This window comes from Dermacentor albipictus, chromosome 5 (genome assembly GCF_038994185.2).
Source record: "Dermacentor albipictus isolate Rhodes 1998 colony chromosome 5, USDA_Dalb.pri_finalv2, whole genome shotgun sequence".
In the NCBI taxonomy this organism is placed as follows: Eukaryota; Metazoa; Arthropoda; class Arachnida; order Ixodida; family Ixodidae; genus Dermacentor; species Dermacentor albipictus.
In genome coordinates this window covers 18,966,948-18,988,323 of record NC_091825.1, presented here as the reverse complement: position 1 = coordinate 18,988,323, position 21,376 = coordinate 18,966,948, and the positions used below count along the sequence as shown (strand labels likewise).

Below are 21,376 nucleotides of genomic sequence, written 5' to 3'. Positions count from 1 at the left end.
ATGCGCCGACAAAAGGAAACCTGACGACGGCACGTACCAGCCACAGGTCAATGCGACACAACCGTGATCGGCCGCCAAGACCTAACTGTAACGCAAGAAAAAGAACCACCGACCTCGACATGCTTCTCGACGGCCACGCAGTCACCGCCATAGCAGACACAGAAGCCCATTACCCTGTCATGAGTGTACCCATCGCCGCCCAGTTGCAGAAAGACTGCATGGGAAAGCCCTCAAATTCGGACCGCTGAAGGACACCTCATCACGCTGACTGGAATCTGCACGGCAAGAATTACCGTTCATGACCGGACTTACATGACTGTTCATGACTGGAATTGCATGCATGCGCGACGCGAATGGCGTAGAACTTTGTGGAAGGCACGCGGGTGCCAGCGATTACTCTGGAACATTCGACGACTGTTCTATAAAAGCCGACGCACTTGACCCGCTGATCAGATTTTTGACGATTGCCGACTGTGTTCCCCGTTTTCGTTGAGGATTGAGTGTAGCCTGTTTTTCTGAGCACAGGTTCTTCCAATAAAGTTAATTTTGCCATTCACAGTTTTCTTGCTGTGTCACCTCCCGTCAACCGTCAACTTTCTCCTCACCCCGTAGCGGCGTTTGCGTTAGGAGGCGCTTGGTGTGTTGGGACACCACGTACCCGAGCACACGAGGGTTGGACCCGCCAGCGTGTAGCCGTGCGCGGTTTAGCGCTGTCTGGGGAAAGGGGGATCCTGGGGGTTGAGTCGATGCTGGGTGTTTGGACCTTTAACGCCCCGCGGTGGAAGCAACACACGCCTTTGACCTCTGCTTCACATAGACGACACCCCCGGAATGATCCACCTCTGGGAAATCGGCAGTCGCCTCTTCCTGTCGCTCTCTCCTAAAACCTTCGTCTTTATCTCTCACTTTTTTACCTTTCCTGTCTTCTTCTCTCTTCCATTTACTTCCTTTCTACACGGCGGCAAGGGTTAGCCTTCTGTGGCTACCCTACTTTGGGTACACCATATTTGGTTTTAGTGACGGCGTATGGCTGGCGTCGTGCGGGCTTGAACAAAAGCTCTCCCGCGTCCCCTCCTTCCGTGGTGGGCGGTCGGCACTGTTGCCGAACATACACATTTTCCTATGACAGCGCGAGGCTCTGTTGTCTATGACCGGCGCCTGAAAAGATGCCGCACCGAAGTACCATTCCAATTCTCCTTTCGGAGCAACGCTCCATCTTTCCCCAAGTACTATGTAGTCCACAGCGAAACCAACATGCCAGTAAGAAAGCTCTCTCCATTCCTTGCATTCCTTGCCTGAAAGATAAAATGGGAGCGACATACAAAGCCTCCAAAATGTCTAGCGAGGACCTCCTCCTAGAACTGAATGATAAAGATCAAGCAGAGACGCTATCTCAACTTACCAGTATTGGCGACGCGACAGGGACGGTTTCAGCTTACAGAACACCTAATACAAGCAGGGGAGTAATATCTGAAGAATACTTTATTGGTTTAAGCGATGAGCAACTGCTGGAAGGTTTCCAAAAACAGAATGTTACTAAACTACAAAGGATTGTAATCCACAGAAACGACCAAGAAATCCCCACCAACAATGTTATACTCACTTTCAAAACAAACGTGATACCTACTTCACTCAATGCAGGTTATGTTAAAGTCAATGTGAGACTGTTTATCGCGAACCCCAGACGATGTTTCAAGTGCCGAAGGTTTGGACATGCTTCACATGCATGTCGAGGACAAACAACTTGTGGTGAATGCAGCTCCAACGATCACCAATCTGAGAATTGCACCTCTTCACTACATTGTGTTAGCTGCAAAGGAGATCATCCCGCTTACTCGCGGTCTTGGCCTTGCCGGAAAAAAGAAAATGAAGTGATTGCACTAACTGTGAAAGAAAAAGATCTCGTTCTTTGAAGCCATGAAGCCACTGTTGTACCTTTCGCGACGCAGTTGTGCCGATGTGACGAAGGTGGGGGCATCATCACAGAGGCCTGAGGAGTCCTGTGAGCCCACTGTGCGTGGGCTCACAGGACTCGCAGGACACAGTGGGCTTGCAGGGCAGGAGGCGTATTGACGCCTCTAGCCCCCGTGGTGGAAGCAGCTAGGGCTGCTCCATCATTTTCGAAGGCTCTGCAGACATCAGTCCCGCAAAAGCTTTTAGCTCACAAAACCATCACCGTTTGTTCAGTATACATTCCGCCGCATTCCCATTTTACCGTAAGACATCTAGAGTGAGTTTTAGGCCAGCTACCTGACCCATTTTAATAGGCGGTGATTTTAACGCCCATAACACGCTGTGGGGTAGTAGATTTCATCCTAGATTTATCCTTGAAGATTTTATCCTAACAACCAACATATGCGTTTTAAACACTGGTGGGGCAACTTACTACTGCCCAAGCACAGGAGCTATGAGTTGCCTACATCTGGCACTGTGTTCCCCATCTCTTTTTGGAGATTTTCAGTGGAGTGTTATTGAGAACCCATATGGCAGTGACCATATGCCTGCTATCATTAAAATAACATCTCCTTTTACTACCATCCCACTGAGGCCACCCAGTTGGAAACTCCATCTAGCAGACTGACCTTTCTTAACTGAAAAGGCTACTCTGGATAACATATCATATGGGTTGACCATAGACTAAATGAATGAGAAGATCACCGCCTGTATACTTGCTGCAGCAGCAGAAACAATCACACAATCATCTGGCTTCCTAAGAAAAATCTAAAACCCTGGTGGACGAACGAATGTACGCAAACAAAAAAACTACAAAACAAAGCGTTGGGTAACTTTCGGCGATACCCAACACAAGATAATCTACTCTTCCAAAAAAGCAAAAGCGAAAGCCAGGTACACACACAGTGAAGCCGAAAGACAGTCGTGGATAAATTATGTCTCGTCAGTAAATAGCTCGATAACTTCCAAAATATTGTGGGATCAGGTTCGTATGTTTAGAGGCGACTACGCTCATTACACGATACCCATACTTTAACCCCCAGACACACAAACAAATTTAGTAGAACAAGCACACATATTAGGGCAGTATATTTATTATATATCAAGTTCAGTAGCCTATTCTGCAGCATTTCTTAGATATAAGCAATCAGCGGAAGAACACAAACTTCCGAGTGCTGGAAGTTCAGAGAGATCGTATAATACCACCTTAACACTACCGGAAATCAATGGAGTACCCACAACTGACAAAAAACAGCATCTGGTCCGGAGAGAGTGCATTACGTGATGCTCGCTCATCTGTCTCCTAATGCAGTCGAAACCTGACATCGTTTTTTTAAATGTAATCTGGGAAACGGGAAAAATGCCGAAAGAGTGGAAGAAAGCCATCATTATTCCTTTCTTGAAAGCTGGCAAACCTCCCACAACAGCAACCAGCTATAGACCCATAGCACTCACAAGTTGACTTGCAGAGTCCTATGAAGCCATTATAAACATAAGATTGACATACGTCCTTCAAACGGAGAACCTGCTAGATACCCATCAGTGCGGGTAAAAGAAATGTTGCGCGACAACGGACCACCTAGTCTGGCTAGAACACGAGATACGTGCGGCCTTTCTACACAAGCAATATTGTCTCACTGTTTTCTTTGATCTAGAAAAGGCGTATGACACAACATGGAGGTTCGGTATCTTAAGGGACTTAGCACATTTAGGAATCCGAGGTAGAATGGTGAAATGTCTCGCTGATGTCATGTCGGACCGACCATTCCAAGTGCGTTTAGGAACGGCGCTGTGACATGTATTCTTTCAGGAAAATGGTGTGCCACAAGGATGCGTATTAAGCAGAACATTGTTTGTGGAGAAAATGAACTCGGTCAATGAGGTAATTCCATCCTCTGTAATGTATTCATTATATGTGGATGACCTCCAAATTGCCCGTCGTGCATCGAACCTGGCATCCTGCGAACGGCAAATTCTAATTAAATCAAACAAACTAACGCAGTGGACGTCTGAAAGCGGTTTTCATTTCTCAAGTGAAAAACTATTAGTGTTGCCTTTACACAAAAAAGAGGCCTACAACCAGATCCCACCCTTAAGCTACAAGAAGCCACACTACCAGTAAAACAAGAACACAAGTTTCTGGGTGTTTTGTTTGATAAAAAGTTAAACTTTCTCGCTCACATAAAGAGCCTTAAAATATAAGCGAACAATGCACTTAACGTCCTCACAGTCCTGTCCCGGAAGCGCTGGGTCTCTGATCGTGAATGCCTGCTACGCATGTACCGTACTTTGGTGCGCATCATGTTAGGTTATGATAGCATCACATACGGTGCAGCCAGACAGTATTATGTCCGACGACTTGATCCAGTTCATAACCTTGGACTACGACTGGCAAGTGGTGCAGAACATCGCCTGTCCAGAGTTTGTATGTTGACTGTAATGAACCTCCTTTACAGCAGCGCAGAGTGCTACTTTTTCTTACGCACTCAGAATTCAGTCCTCACCACAACACGTATGCTTCAACATTGTCCCACAGTGCAACTCTCACTTGCACTATACAAACAAACCAAACATGATTAAGCCGCTTGTCCTGCGATACGAGGAATATATTCGGGATTATGACATTCCTCGCCAAGTCCTTTAGGCTGCGAGAAAGCCACAGCGTTTGCCCCCGTGGCACGATTTCACACCGTTATGTGATTGGACATTGACCCCACACAAACGCATTATGCAAGAATTCCGCTTTCTAGGGGATAAATATCAAAATTATACGCAATTTTACATTGATGGCTCTAAAACAAAAGAACACGTGGGTGTGGGGGCCGTAACAGAACATTGGGAAAGAAGTATTCGTTGGCCACAGAACGTTGCCCATTAGACTTAGGCCCTTTATTCAAGATAAGAAAATTATGTTGCTCGCAAAGATCTGCAATTGCCTTCCCTTTGCTGTCGGTATAGCCATCTAGACCCTGTATGTGGTAATTCATGTCACCTAATAGTATTATTTATGCATCATTACCGAAACTCCTAATATCAGCACCTAGGCATTTCACTAACTCTTCATTCTTCTATCTGCAATTATTTCCAGTGCACGAATACGCTACGCCCGGCCAAGTTTTCTTTCCACTCATTTTACAGGATAACCAAAGATGCTCATGACATTTTGAATTTACTCTTTTTCCGTGTAGCTTCTAGATAGATGAACATTCCGACACACGCCCCCTTTCTTTCCGATTTAACTCTGTTGCACCCTTCCCAAGCATATTTCTCAATCACTGTCGCTCGTCAGAGTCTGTAACCGCATACACCCCTAGTCGTCTATGCGATATGGACTGTGGTTAAAAAGATCATCGCTGAAAAACACGAAAACACAATCATATACACTGATTCACTGAGCACGCTGAATGCTCTTCACATGAAATCCGACTGTGAACCCCTGATTGGAGATACCTTAAACATGATAACAATAAACAAATATGGCATGTCCATTGGGTTTTTCTGGGTACCAAGCCATGTCGGCATACCGGGTAACGAAGCAGCTGATAGATGCGCATCAATGGTAGCGTACAAACACATTAGAAATACAGCACTTCCATATAAAGACAGTATCAATGCGATTCGGAAGGCCTTGACTTCAAAATTGTAATACGATAGGGACAAATGTTTAAACAACAAGCTGCAACTTATTAAACCTGTATTTGGCGAGTGGAAATCATGCAGTCATCAGCAATGGTTCTACGAGGTGATCTTGAGGCGACTTCGAATAGGACACACACATCTGACGCACAATTTCCTCCTCCGCAAAGAAAACCCGCCAACCTGCGAAAAATGCCATGAACCTCTTAGAGTCATACAGATGCTAATAACATGTCCACACTTCGACACACTGGGACGGAGGTTCTTACACAGCCTGCATAATTTTCACCTCCATTACACCCTGCCCTATTACTAGTAGATGACCCCCTAGTGGCATTTGCTAACCTTTAAGGCTTTTTAGAAAAAACTGGTTATTCACACGAACTATAATGTGATGCAGGTTTACCTGCTCTAACTTGGCGTTTCATTTTGTCTTCTGTCTGGCGCAGCATGGGCTTGGTGGCCTTTGTGCCATTAAATCCAAACTAACCAACCAACCAACTTTCTCCTCACTCCTCATCCTCAAAACGGTATTTTCTAGGTGAAGCTCAATCAAAAGCTGTATACAATTGTCGCCTAATCCTTCTCCTTCCAGAATATCCCACAAAATGTTTTGATCTACGTTGTCATTCGCTCCTGTATTGTCTAAAACGACCACATATAACGGTTTCCTTTCCACTCTGGATATTTCAATAAACCGAGTAAGGACAAATTATTTATTGTCCAGAAACCTACCTATTCTGAACCCGTTCTGGAGTTTTCACAAAGTACCATTATTCTCTACCCATGCGTGCAGCTTTAATTTGGTTGCCTGTATTCTAACCTGTATATTACCGATGTAATGATCAACGATCTACATGAGTGAATCTGATCTGTTTCTCGCTTACCATTATTATTTTATTCACTATACTTTGTGGCCAACTGTCTATTATTTGCTATCTTTCAACTTCTTTTTCTACTTTTTTCGACAGATCTTCCTTGTCTTTCGTCCTAGTTCACGTTACAGCCTCACAGGAACCTCGACTAGCTTTGTGGCAGTGCGCTTAGGTATCTTCGGCTTTCTTCAAATGGAAATTTGTCAAAACCAACTCCTTTCTTACCTGGTTCTCTTTTATGCTCTTCTTTTCCAAATACAGCCTCTTTATTGCCTTGGAAAGATTCGGCTAATATCTTTCGGATGGCATTTCATGCGGCGTCCCCTTCCAGTTTGTTTCCATCTTCGTCTAGGACATGTTAATGTACTTTGCCAGACTTCCTGCTTAATTAGTTTATATGGTTCCAAAATATTTTAGATCCGGCCTTTCTTTTTCCACGCATTTCTGACAAACAACGTTCACTTTCAACTTTTGTCTTTTCTTGCACCAGTATTTGAACCATGGACTTTTCTCCCGATATGTTTCCCATTTACTGGCCACTTCATCCTGCAGCAGCTGAGCCTTCATTGCATGCCTGTGCTCTCGCGATGCTTTCTGTCCTTTGGCGATTTGTTCTCGTATCTGCATGTTCCATCAGATTTTCGGTTTCTTTTTCCTTTCCGACGAGCATGTTGCATTTCTTTATGTATTTCTGACGTTATTAGATATAGAAGCTCGCTGTATTCTCCACTTTTTGCTTGGCCATTTGCCAAGTTGTGCCTCGACTCATGTGACTATGTTTTTTCTTCCGCGTTGAAATTTAGACTGGTCATTTTGCTCTCTTCTTCTCTTTCCCAACTCCATACCCATTTTCAAAATGTTTAGTTTAAGGTCACCCCCTATGGTTCTATACCCTTACTCGTCAATGATCATGTCCCTCAGCTTAACATGAATTCATTCTGTCATCAGACAGCAATCACTGGTCGATTGCGAGTTTCCCACTTCCCACGTGGTCTGCCCATCATACTTAGGCCCTTTATTCAAGATAAGAAAATTATGTTGCTCGCAAAGATCTGCAATTGCGTTCCCTTTGTTGTCGGTATAGCCATCTAGATCCTGTATGTGGTCATTCATGTCACCTAATTGTATTATTTATGCATCATTACCGAAACTCCTAATATCAGCACCTAGACTTTTCACTAATTCTTCATTCTTCTATCTGCAATTATTTCCAGTGCACAAATACGTTACACCCGGCCAAGTTTTCTTTCCACTCATTCTACAGGATAACCAAAGATGCTCATGACATTTTGAATTTACTCTTTTTCCATATAGCTTCTAGATGGATGAACATTCCGACACACGCCCACTTTCCGATTTAGCTCTGTTGCACCCTTCCCAAGCATATTTCTCAATCACTGTCGCTCGTCAGAGTCTGTAACCGCATACACCCCTATTCGTTCTCTATTTAACTGCTCCTGAATCTCTGCCCACTTTTTCTTTCTTCTGCTCCCCTGCATGTTTATATAGCCTAGAGTATGGCATGAATTAACATGAATTCATTCTGTCATCAGACAGCAATCACTGGTCATGGCAAGCTCTCTTTCTTCCTTTCCTCCTTTTTCTTTTATTGACGGCGATGCTCTTCTCAGGTTCCTCTAGGGGACCTTCTTCACAACAACCTAATGTGGCCTCCTGAGAGCCCGTGGGCCTCCCAAAAGAAAAGCAACCACGCGACTAGGAAGTCGCCAGCCCACTTCTCATCCGAGCGTGTCATTGAAGTGGGCCCCGTCTTCTTGAAAACCACCACATCTCTCACTTCTCTATTTACTTAGACAACATCGAAACCTTTCTCTCGGCTAATTCTTCTTATAGCCTTATTACCAACCACTATTGATATTTGTACGTGACTGTCACGTAGATGCACCTCCGACTCGACGCAGACCACAATCAGCTACTGAGGAGACAGCTCGCGCAAGTCGTCTGCGCCTTTCGTCAAACGCTGGGCTAGTCATGTCCCTTTTCTGCTAAGGACGTCATTTAGCCCACCTGCTACTACGACATCGTTGCGTCCATCGGCATTTTCCGCGAGCTTTATTTTTGCTCGCTCTATGACAGGCCGCCCTTGAAATGTCTCCACCACCACTCTTTTGTCGTGTCGCCTTACACCATCTACACAATTCCTTCTGAGCACTTAGCCAAATTTGAGTCATCGGTGATAATCACCCTTTCACTCTCTCCTGCTGCTGGCGCCTCTCCCTGCTTGCCTGTGTCATCATTTTCCGCGTGATTCGGACTTGACAAAAGGCGTTGATTTCTGCGCTCCTGCTTTTTTCGTGGCCGCCTCAAGGTAGGTGCAGCTTTTTACAGCTACACCTTCCCCTCATTGCGCGCATTCCACGTGTTTTACTGACACTCGCTGCCCTGTCACGCCGGGAGCCTGCGTTCCATTATCACGACCATTCTCGTTCACAATGGCGGCCCTATGCAGCTTCTCGTCAGCTGCTTGAAGTCGTTTTTCCGCCGATTTCCCTGCATCATCCTCCATATTCAGCTCCTTTTTGAGCTCTTGGACGTGTTTGAGAAGCTCATCCTGGAAAGCCTCCATTTTTTCAGCCTAGCATCGAGATCACAGTGTCTCGAAAAAATTGACTCGATTTTCTGTCCTCTCATCCGTCCGCTCGTCTACCTTAGGGGACCCCCACGCACACTGCCTGCTTTTGCGTCTTTCTTGCCATATGTTGCACTTGGCATTTTCTAACACAAACATTGAACAAACACTGAAGCTTTCAGTGTTTGTAAAGGCATATTCTTCCAAAGGCATATACGCTCAGAATCTAAAACCTTAATATGCCGCAGATTATCACCAATGTTCTAGAAGCAATAAATGCGCACAGACCTAAGGTATGACATGGGATCGCTCGTGTTCAAACACGCAGCTACGCTCTAACTGTTCTAACAAAGCAATATTCCCTATACCAATGCGCATGCACACACTAAAACGACTAATATCTAATATATTGTCTTGCCGCTTGCAAGCTACCATATAAAGGCTAAAAAGAATTAACGTCCCGCACGGTTGCACGTGTTGAAACACATGGCACGAAAGGGCTCTCTGACTATCTTGCAAAATAAAATATGCGCGGAACACACCCAGCACAGGAAAAAAAGAAAAAAAAAGAATGCTTGCCAGTTACTATTGAAAGGTTTAAAAGCTAGCAAATCAAACCCAGAAGCAAGCTCAAGGCATGCAAAAAAGGTCATGTTTTCGTTGCTGCCACGGAGCCTTGACATAACCCTTCTGTCCGCCGCAACCATTACTAAAGAGAAAAAGAAAGGTGTAATGCGCACTGCCAACCATTGATTAAGAGGTCTGCAACAAAGATTTGATTAGCAAGGCTTCCGATAGTAGGCACGAATACGGACTTCATCTTAGAAATACTGTATATGCTTGCGCATCTTATTGAAGGCGCCGATCGGACCCGTTTTCGCCAATTGATATCGCATGTGCAAAAAGCATCCTTTTGGAGAGATAGTCAACTTCATGGCGGTGCCTGCGCTGCCGCCCACTGTGCCACCGCCTACGCGAGCCTCTACGCCTTGTGCCACGCCAGTGTTAGATATGTCGCATTGGTGTGTTGTTAATTGCAGTTTGGGATGGACATTCTTTCTGTTGCCCTATGACGCAGTGTCATGATTACTTTGCGGTGTTTTCAGTCACCGAATTTGCTACAATCACAGGGTACTGTCAAAAAAGAAATGCTTTTGTTCATATGATTCGCGAACGGCATCCATCTGCCCATATATAATCAGGTTCGTCAGTCATCAGAGAATCGAAAGCAATTCGTCTCCTGGTGCTTCGCTTGTAGTCGCATCGATTCATGTTTCATATTCTAACTTTATGTTTTTGAGCGCCGCCTCTGGCTTGCCGCGGGTACTGTATTGCATGGGACAATGCGTAAATGTCGGGATGCAGAAAACAATCCTCGGATAAAAAAACATTGCTTTTGTAGCAACCAGGCTTGAATGGTCAGAATGTTGTAATCGCGCGTTTTGTCTAATTACACTGCCAGTTTTACTGGTGAAAGTGAACAGTGCAGCACGACATCTGTGACTCACGAATCTGAGTATTGAACAATCTTGTTAACAACCAGCTTTTCCTCTCACCTGCTGTATTATGTACGTCAAAGCACAAAATAAGCTGCCTCGCTCCTCAAACATGTGCCCAGAAAAACAAGTGAGACCCGAAGCAAATCGGTCGTCGCAGGTGGAAATCGGTGCTATGGTTTGACTACGTTGGGCATTCAATGTGACTTGTTATTCATTCGAACTTAGTGGTACATTCCAGAATACACAAATCCATTCGCGTCACGCACGAAATATAATCATATAGAGTAAGTATAAATCTCACAAGCAATAACTTTTCGATTGGAATAGGCGATGACATTCAAGAGATGCATGGCTGCTGTCCCACTACGTAACAACTGGTCAGCCAGTGAAAAAAACATAACTGCACTGGACAATGATACAAACGTGTGCGTGTGAATACATATATTAAGATTCACCTTAGAGATGTGGCAGGGCAGCACGATGCAGCCTATGTAGCTGCAGTCTGTGCTGCAGTCATAGTCCGTCGAAGTTCGAAGTACAAATGTTTGAAGCCGTATGCCAGACGTTCCTTGATATGCAAAAAATTCTTAGCCTGCGTTTTTGTAAAGCACAAACACAGATAATATTTAGCACGTGTTTTATCCGCAACCACTGTTTGCTCAAGTTTCCTATTTCATCTCTCAAAGCATCGTGCGAAAAACAATGTGCAATGAGCGATTTGTAGAACTTACTTTATCTAAAATAGTGTAGGTTCGGAGATTTCTTATTTCTAAACCCCCCCCCCAAAAAAAAAATATTGTTTCAGCCGATAGTAACTCGCAACCAACCCTTTGTAGAGTAAATTTATTTCTAAATTCCTTCTGTCTTCGAGTTTTTATTTTTTCTTTGATGTGAATGTCTGCTTACTGCCCAACGACACGAGGAGCAAGCACACACGGCCGCGCCGTCCCTTGCATTCAACGCGGGTGCGTTGGCGGGCAGGATGGCGGACGGACGCACAACTCTGCTTCCGTGCGGATCACATACTCCACTTGAGGTTAATTTGTTTAGGGCATCATTAGTTCCGTAATCAATTTGTCCATCGTGGATATTTTCTGAGTACTTAGAAAACTAGTTGATGCAATATGCGTATGGCTCGCGTGAAACGGTTGCGGTAGAACGAACGGAATTATCTCCATTAAATGACTAATCGTTGCTTGAATTCCTTAATACCATTCAGATTTCTTAATGTTTCCCATCTTTTGCATCTGCAATAAGTTTGGCAGACGAACAATTTCCCCATTTTGTAGATGCTTTGTGCAGCAAATAAAATGTTTAACAATTTACGAAAACTTGTTGCTGAGCTAGTTGGTTCACTATTTAAAAACAAAGCTTACGGCGCTAAGCAGTCGAAGATGAAGTGAGACACAAATGACAGATACGGGCGCCTATATACGGACACAGTATGGCAGCATGGCAGTGCACGAACACGCAAAATTAAGAATGAAGTACTCTCGTGTTGCAAATTATATTCAGCGTTACAGTGCCGTAATCATTTAACGCGCTGTTATGAGAAGACCAATTCTTGAGGTTTGCGCGAGTCGGGTGCGTCAGCCTGTGGGTGTTTTTTCTCCCCATCGGCGGCAGACAAGAGCTTCGAGCTGTTCAAGCGCAACCAGCGGGTGACCAACATGAGCCACCTGGTGGCCCTAAACCCGCACCAGACACTCAACGTCTACCTGAATGGGCTCACGGACATCGAGGTGCAGTGGTACTTTGTGCAGATGATCGAGTCGCTTATGAACGACTACCAGCTGGACGGGGTGGCCTTCATCGGCATCGAGCTGTCTCTGGACAACGTCCAGCAGTTCTCCAGGGTCATCGACGTGAGTCATGCGCCTATTGCCCTGCATAGGCCGTGGCATGTTGACTTGAGCTCCATATACGTGGGCACTTATGAGCATTGCCTCGTGATATAGAGCACTAAAGTGACCAAAATCGCATAAATTCCTCATCGTGAAACATTTCGTAATAAACTGTGGACGCTTTCTTCCTAAAGTAGGATGCAACCTTAAAAATTAGCAGCAGGCAAACAAGGAATATGGACCGCGCGAGATTGTTTCCCCGCCTGTCAATCGCAGAAGCAAACATCGTCGTCATGTGACCTTTTCAAAATGGCGTCGTACTTGATAGCTCCGGAACGTATGCTGTTCTTGACGGGTATTTTCTTTGGCGGAAGCGATGAGGGGTGCAAGAGACACATAAAGTATACGGAGTCTGAGAATTTCACTCCTCAAAAGTCCAAAGTACAGCTCATTTCACTGCTCAGCTGGTTTTACTCATGGAACTTCACCCCCAACTGAAGTGAAACTTGACAATAAGTTGCAGCAATGCATGCGTTTTAATTTTAATTGAATAAATAAATTGGCTTTCACCGTTTCGGTATAATAGACATGTCAGAACGTATAAAATTACGCGCTTGTAATTTTATTTTTCCGGTTACCGCGTTATTTAAGTAACAAGGAAAGTTTGCAGTACGAACTATTTGCAGCCTCGCCCAGGAACAGTGGCGGGCGGTTATGAGGGTGAGGGCGGGGCTTCACGGGAGTTGTATCCGACTATAGGAGCATATATTATGCTGCAGTCACGTTACGCATAATAGTCAGTGTTCATAATATTGGTGACTCAATCGTATGTTTACCGATGTTCTAGCGTCACTGTACGTATGGAGGGTTTCTATACGTCGCATTTTTACGTTCACCTCGTCATTTCGTTTGCTTTAGGCTGCAGACCCCTTACTCAGAAATCTTCTGTAAAATAATAGAAATGAATAAATATCAATATTTGCACAAATATGAGCAAGTCACTGAACTGTGCCACTCGACAATGCTAATGGAGCATTTTGAGAGCAGAGGTGTTGAGGAGGGAGTTTGCGGGGGTTACCGGGAGAAACGACCACATGAAAGGGCATTGAAGGGGAAAATAATTGTAGCCATGTCAGGAAAAAGCCGCTCATACCTTTCGAAAAAGCCATACAACAAAAGACGGTGAGAAGGTGGGGGGGAGGGGGGGGGGGTCGGCTGCGAGACCACCTCTCATCGGGAGCTTAGCTCGGGCCCAACTCCGATGTCGCCTGTTGCAGTAATAGTAGAACAAATAAATGATTTTCTAAAAATTATCCCTAGGCCGTTCCTAATTAAATTTTAGGTATCTGAGGGATAAACTAAAGAACGTTTTTAAAGCAATTGCCCAAAATTGGTGAATTAAATAAAAGGAAATTTAAGCACGTAGTTTAGACATGTGTACCTCTGTGCGAAGAACAGATATAGCAGGTCTATAAACATCATCCGTCTTAGGGCGTATATATATATATATATATATATATATATATATATTCAGGTAACTTGTTGCAGTGTTTACGAAGGGTTTGCAAAAGTCCACTTATTAGTGGGGAATTTAGGAGCCATGAGTCATACATAAATTTTGTGCTTTTTAGATGTCGTGTTAGATGCAACTTGAAAATTCTTCTATCAATTCACTGCTGAGTCACAGTTGAAAACTTGATCGTTTCCTTTTCTGATAAACTGCAATTGTCAATAATCTTTCCTAGAACATCGACGCCCAAAATCGAAAATCCGCTTGCAACAGTCACTGAATTGAGGGGAAGCTTTAGCTCAGGTGCTCCTATTTAAATACATGTAAAAGGAGAATTCGTTTATCTCGGCAACCGGTGCACTAAATGTGGCGAGGTTTTTTGAATTCAAAAGAAAAACTTACACTCAAGTGACTTTTGGTTTCGAATTTTCGATTTAAGTTGTAAATGTTTTACAAAAATTGGCAAAGGTCGCAAATTTTCAAAAAACGAAACTATCAAGTTTAATCATCATCATCATCATCATCATCAGCCTGGCTACGCCCACTGCAGGGCAAAGGCCTCTCCCATACTTCTCCAACAACCCTGGTCATGTACTAATTGTGGCCATGTCATCCCTGCAAACTTCTTACTCTCATCCGCCCACCTAACTTTCTGCCGCCCCCTGCTACGCTTCCCTTCCCTTGGAATCCAGTCCGTAACCCTTAATGACCATCGGTTCTCTTCCCTCCTCATTACATGTCCTGCCCATGCCCATTTCTTTTTCTTGATTTCAACTAAGATGTCATTAACTCGCGTTTGTTCCCTCACCCAATCTGCTCTTTTCTTATCCCTTAACGTTACACCTATCATTCTTCTTTCCATAGCTCGTTGTGTCGTCCTCAATTTGAGTAGAACCCTTTTCGTAAGCCTCCAGGTTTCTGCCCCGTAGGTGAGTACTGGTAAGACGCAGCTATTATACACTTTTCTCCTGAGGGATAATGGCAACCTGCTGTTCATGATCTGAGAATGCCTGCCAAACACACCCCAGCCCATTCTTATTCTTCTCATTATTTCCGTCTCATGATCCGGATCCGCCGTCATTACCTGCCCTAAGTATATGTATTCCCTTACCACTTCCAGTGCCTCGCTACCTATTGTAAATTGCTGTTCCCTTCCAAGGCTGTTAAACATTACTTTAGTTTTCTGCAGATTAATTTTTAGACCCACTCTTCTGCATTGCCTCTCCAGGCCAGTGAGCATGCATTGCAATTGGTCCCCTGAGTTACTAAGCAAGGCAATATCATCAGCGAATCGCAAGTTACTAAGGTATTCTCCATTAACTTTTATGCCCAATTCTTCCCAATCCAGGTCTCTAAATACCTCCTGTAGACACGCTGTGAATAGCATTGAAGAGATCGTATCTCCCTGCCTGACGCATTTCTTTATTGTGATTTTGTTGTTTTCTTTATGGAGGACTACGGTGGCTGGGAGCCGCTATAGATATCTTTCAGTATTTTTACATACGGCTCGTCTACACCCTGGTTCCTTAATGCCTCCATGACTGCTGAGGTTTCGACAGAATCAAACGCTTTTCCGTAATCAATGAAAGCTATATATAAGGGTTGGTTGTATTCCACACATTTCTCTATCACCTGATTGATAGCGTGAATATGATCTATTGTTGAGTAGCCCTTACGAAATCCTGCCTGGTCCTTTGCTTGAAAGAAGTCTAAGGTGTTCCTGATTCTATTTGCGACTACCTTAGTAAATAGCTTGCAGGCAACTGACAGTAAGCTTATCGGTCTACAATTTTCCAAGTCTTTGGCGTCCCCTTTCTAATGGATTAGGATTATGTTAGCATTCTTCCAAGATTCCGGTACGCTCGGGGTCACGAGGTATTGCGTATACAGGGCGGCCAGTTTCTCTAGAACAATCTGTCCACCATCCTTCAACAAATCTGCTGTTACCTGATCCTCCCCAGCTGTCTTCCCCCTTTGCATACCTCCCAAGGCTTTCTTTACTTCTTCCGGCGTTACCTGTGGGATTTCGAATTCCTCTAGACTATTCTCTCTTCCATTATCGTCGTGGGTGCCACTGGTACTGTATAAATCTCTAAAGAACTCCTCAGCCACTTGAACTACCTCATCCATATTAATAATGATATTGCCGGCTTTGTCTCTTAACGCATACATCTGATTCTTGCCAATTCCTAGTTTCTTCTTCACTGCTTTTGGGCTTCCTCCATTCCTGCCTGAGAGCATGTTCGATTCTATCCATATTATACTTCCTTATGTCAGCTCAAGCTATCAAGTTTACAACTGTGTAACACAGCAATGAAAAACCATACCATGATTCTGGGAATTGCATCTAATAGTACATCTAAAGCACACAAAATAGATATGGGACGCATGAATCTCAAATTTAGTAATATGGCAATAGAGCTTTTGCAGAACCCTTGTATACAACGTAATGAATTCACGTAAGATTAAAATTGAACATGTCCGCTTGCAGTGATCTAACGGAGGCCGTTTACACAACCACAAACTTGCTTTTGATGCAGGGCGATTAACTTGTAAACTTCGTGCTTCTATTTGTTCAAACTTGCAAATTTTTAAAATGTTTTTACCAAAATTCAGGCCCTAAATCGATATTCCGCTTTCAACAATCACTAGAATTCAACTTTCTCTCTCAAATGAAACATGTTTAATTAAAATATGTCTATCGGTTATCTCAGAAAAGCGTGCTTGCGTTTTACATGTATTTGAATAGGCCGCGTCGGAGTTGGCCCCGAGCCAAAGCTTCCTCTTAAATCTTAAACGTCTTTAAATTCGGTGACGTCGTAGCTGAGAAAAGCTATTTTGCTTTACCTTGCAATAGATAGGAGCCGGGGTAGTTGGAGATGTATGGGAGAGGCCTTTGCCCTGCAGTGGGCGTAACCTGGCTGATGATGATGATGATGATGATGATGATGATGATGACCAGATAGGAGCTTCCAAGCTGAAGCTTTTTTCTAAAGGGTGCTTGTAACGATTTTGACAAATTTGGCAGACGCGTTGGATACAGATAAAGTAAAAAAATTGCGCCACAGTTTAGGGGAAGGGACTCATGCTAATATACTCACGGGCCACGCATTTGCTAGCTATTCCTAGCCACGCATTTTCTCCTCACTCGCTCACCGGGAGTTCGGGCCTAAGCTCCGCCTTAACTGGCTCTTCGTCGTGACGTAACGTCATGTCGTCCAATTCCGATTGTATTGGAGCCAGCGCGCGAAGCCGCTGCAACCTCTCTGCTAGCCGCTTGGCCATCGGTCTGCCGCGAGGGCTACAGTCAAGCACCGTGCGTTGCGAGCGTTCTGTCGCAGCGCCGAGCGTGTCCGGTATTCTGGTAAACGTAGGGGGCGAGCTGGGCGTTTTAGCGGTTAGGTGAAAGCGTCAACTAAATCCTGTACACACTACTATCGCCCTAATTAAGATCTTTACCCCAAGTATAACCGGCCTGAGTGGCCTGCGTGGTGCAGCCACTTGGCGGTGCGGCGCCTAATCAGACCCCCCCCCATAAAAAAAGTTAATATGAATGTAACCAAGTGTAATACATTTGAAACATTTATTAAGACAATGCGCTCACCATTAAGCTGCCGCTGAAAGTTTATACCAGCAGCAAAGTATAGTACACTTGGTTACTGCTGTATTACTTCTGCGCTTGTCTCGTTGAGCTCTGTGCCCGCGGGTGCCTGCACCATGCGGGCCACTCCCGTTTGCTCCTCCGCTTACCTGACAGAACGCACAGTCCATCTGCGAAATACCGGACATGCTAAAACTCTATATTGCAGTAGTAATCCTCCGGTGTGAAGTGACGGCCCCAAATGCCGGCGCTAATCGAGTACCGACAGCGCGATGGCCTGCAGCCACTCCACTCCGCCTGTGGCCTTGCAGAGGAACACGATGATGCAGTTTGACAGGTCGCCGATTGCAAGATATGCGGCCCACAATGTAACAACGGCGACGCCATAAGAAAGCTCGAGACCAACACTGACCGCGCCGCTCGCATAAACACGGAGAACTTTGTAACACAAGCTGACGACACCTGCTGTGTGCCGGAAATGTTTTAGAACAGTAACAAATTTCCCACTGTGTATTCTCTTTCTGTTACTTCTTTTTAAAGCAAAAGCTTTACTGGCCGCGAACTTGCGATTTCGCTGTGGCGGTGCTCCGAGGAGGCACACGAAGTCACAACGCACGCCTCGCCACGGATATTTCTCTGTCTCACTCCCAATCTCTACTGCGCATGCGCCACTAGTAGAACCGAACCACAGGTGTTCCGCCGCTGCGCCGCGCCGCGCCTTTCCTGCTGCCGCCGTTTGGTATGACGTCACATCGCGTTTTTCGTCGTTGCGCTCGCCTCCGCTCGCTTCGCCAGCTGCGCCGCATGCCTGATAACATGTCGGATGATTGAAAAGGGGAGCTCGTGTGCGCCGCGACCACAGTTGAGGTGGGAGTATGGACGGCCACAATTCTGATAAGCAAGAGGAGGCCTGTTATCGACATCGGAACGAGATGGAAACGAATCGCCCAGGAAACAGACGAAAAGCGCGCCGAATGACTGGCTAAACGCCGCAACATAGCTATACAACCAGACTAACCTGCACTTGCAATCAAGAATAACCAAGGCTAACTACGTATATCCTGGCATAGCCGAGCTAAGCCGCTGCCAATTTTTATAGAAAAAAATTAACCAACAGCCAAACTACTTCCTCGAGAAGAAGTTGGACAACCTTTTGACGACGCTGCTAAGCTAGCCAAGCAAATAGCTTGCCCAACTGACGCAATGTGTGGCACCTACGTGGGTTGAACTGGGTCGACTGAAAACTCAAGGGAATGAAGCCCATGCGATCGGTAGCGCTGCACATGTTTAAATGCTTATAATAAATTACACGCTTCACGCGGGTCGCCTAAATGTGTCACTTAGTGGGCAGAAGAACCTATCCTAACGACACAGTGTGTTTATACAAGATCGCCAAATTAGGTTGCCACACCGCCTCGCCCGCATGCGACCAACTTTGACGGTGTCTTACTCGGAACTATTTCTTAGTACCAAAGAGAAAGGAAGTCGTATTTCAAACCAGCCAAGGGATAAGGCGAGCAAGTTTCATAAACTTGTACTGAGCCACAAGAGCCAAAACCCAGCAATACTTCGAAATCTATGAAATCATGGTGTTGGTGAATTTAAGAAAAAGAGTGTACCCAAATTTAAGTTTCCTTACCCGTGGTAATAATAAATGTATTACTGCAAACACTGAAAATAATGCGTAAAAATGTGCGACTCAACCTAAATGAGCTCCCTGTAGCTTGACCGTTTCCGGCATTTATTACAGCGAAGTGGTAAGTTTGTTATACGCGGTGTCTTTTTAGACTATGCAATATGTCTAAAAAGGACCTGTAGCAGTGGGATTGTAGTGCTTGATGTGGTTTACGCGAAGAGACGGACGCTGCTTGAACCAGAATACAAAATGCATATTCGTCTAATAAAGAAAAGTTCAATAATTCACTTTTTGACTGATGACATTGTGGCAGTTATTGCAATTCACGAATTATAGCAGGTGAGGTCACAAAGTAGATCCATTAAAACGACAACTACGGATCGCACGGGTTTCGAGGTATGCGCCTTGCAACTGAAGGTTAATATGTGGTATTGTTCCGCTTACTTTTTCCACAAACCGCTGTTTCATGCATTTAAGCAGAAAAGTAGTTTGAATGACCATGTATTTCGTTGCACACTTTGGGAATGATTATCTCAAAACAGGTGTTATGCTAAATATGTATTTCCCGTAGATACAGCTTGTGAACTTATGTTACCAATCATAATTTGCGATATGTGCCGTAAAATAGCGAAGTAAAAAGATAGTCTGTAATTTTTTGGTTAATTCGTCGATTGTGCCTTTAGTTGCTGGAGGAAGTAACGTCTATCTCTTTAAGTAATGTATCGCAATGACTAGAATTATGCCAGAGGCTAGCTTCAAAAATTCCCTATGCCAGAAAAAAAAAGTCTCGGTATAGCGATCTCGCACGCTGATGCCTTGAAATCAGCGCCAAAGGCGAAGCACCGAACTCTCACTCGTACGAGTCGATAACACAGCGATTTCGAATGCTACTGATTTCGACAACGAGTGAAAAAAGGTGAACGACACAGAGACAATCATCATCTCCGTATACTGGCGTTTCCTAGATGACCACGGCATATTAGGGTGTCCCACATGACTTGAGGAATACATTAAACATATGCAAATGCTACGTAGGAAGACAGAACCAAGGTAATGTTGTTTGCCATCGCTTCGCATAGTAACAAAATTTGTTTTAATAGTTATTAGTTATCAGTTATTAAATTAGTTAATAGTTATTAGTAACATAGTAACAAACAAAGTATCAATGAGTAAATTGTAGAAGAACAGGGAAAACTCCCCATATAGCTTTCTGTTGCTCGATTCGTGCGACTTAACAACAGTCACCGACAATTACTATACTCCCTAATTCCAAATTTGAGTGCAGGTGCAAATGTGTTTTCATTACGCGATATATTGAGGCAAATAATTTGAAAGACATGTACCAGTGTCGGCGATAGTCAAATACCCGATATGCGGGTCAAGCGCGTCGGCTGGTATACATGACTCGTGGTATTGTCCTGTGTAATCATTGGTGCCGCATGCCTTCCAGAAAGTAGTACGCAATTCGCGTCGCGCATGCGGTGAGATTACCACACAATCGCAAACCATGACAATCTAAACAAGCGCGAACGAGACCAAGCTAAGCAAACGCGAGGGAAAGCTGACGCGAGCACCACACGATAGTACGAAACGAGCGCTCCGGCTGAGACCAGTTACGAGTACATCTCCAGTGGTTGGGCAGGTTCGCGGGACACGAGTTTCCCGCGCGCACGTCACTAATGGGCCGCTCTCATTGGTCTCTGCGGTTCGCGGCTCGCGTCCTTTCATATGCCGCTCCGCGTTTGCTGTTTCATCTTTCGTTGGGTTCGTTCACTGAGTTACGCCGACGACGCCACCGATGACGCTCTCCGCGGGGACGGGCATCGGTGTTTTCCCGAGCGTGGAAGAAGTCCGCGAATACACGCGAAATTGCCGCGCGACTGGCCACTTTGCGAGGCGCTTTGCGCGGGCTGCTTTCATGCTGGGAAAAACTGTTCTGTAGCACGTATTGAGCAACAAAAAGCTTTATCGGAATTTTCTCATTGACACTGTTCATATAATACAATATTAGAGACGCTTATTAATTATTTAAGGCTAATTATGTAAGTAGACAGAATGCAAAACTAATCTGAGTATCTCCAAGCGAATGAAATCAATAATACCTTGGTTGTGTCTAGCTACGCGGCATTTGCATATTTTTAATGTTTGGCCCAAGTTACGTGGGACACCCGGTATATGAACGTGGTCATTGTACCGGCCCCGATGGCAGGTAGAGAGTAACATGTTCAATGA

At 44.7% G+C, this 21,376-nt stretch overlaps 1 protein-coding gene across 1 annotated transcript in view; it reads left to right on the top strand.

Annotated features, from left to right (window-relative positions):
* The window catches only part of LOC135914778 (chitinase-3-like protein 1), a 326,619-nt gene that overhangs the window by 271,141 nt on the left and 34,102 nt on the right, over positions 1 to 21,376 (top strand). Inside the window, exon 11 of the mRNA XM_070539354.1 lies at positions 12,180 to 12,418. Within this exon, the coding sequence (XP_070395455.1) occupies positions 12,180 to 12,418 (239 nt within the window). The remainder of the gene's footprint in view (positions 1 to 12,179; positions 12,419 to 21,376) is intronic.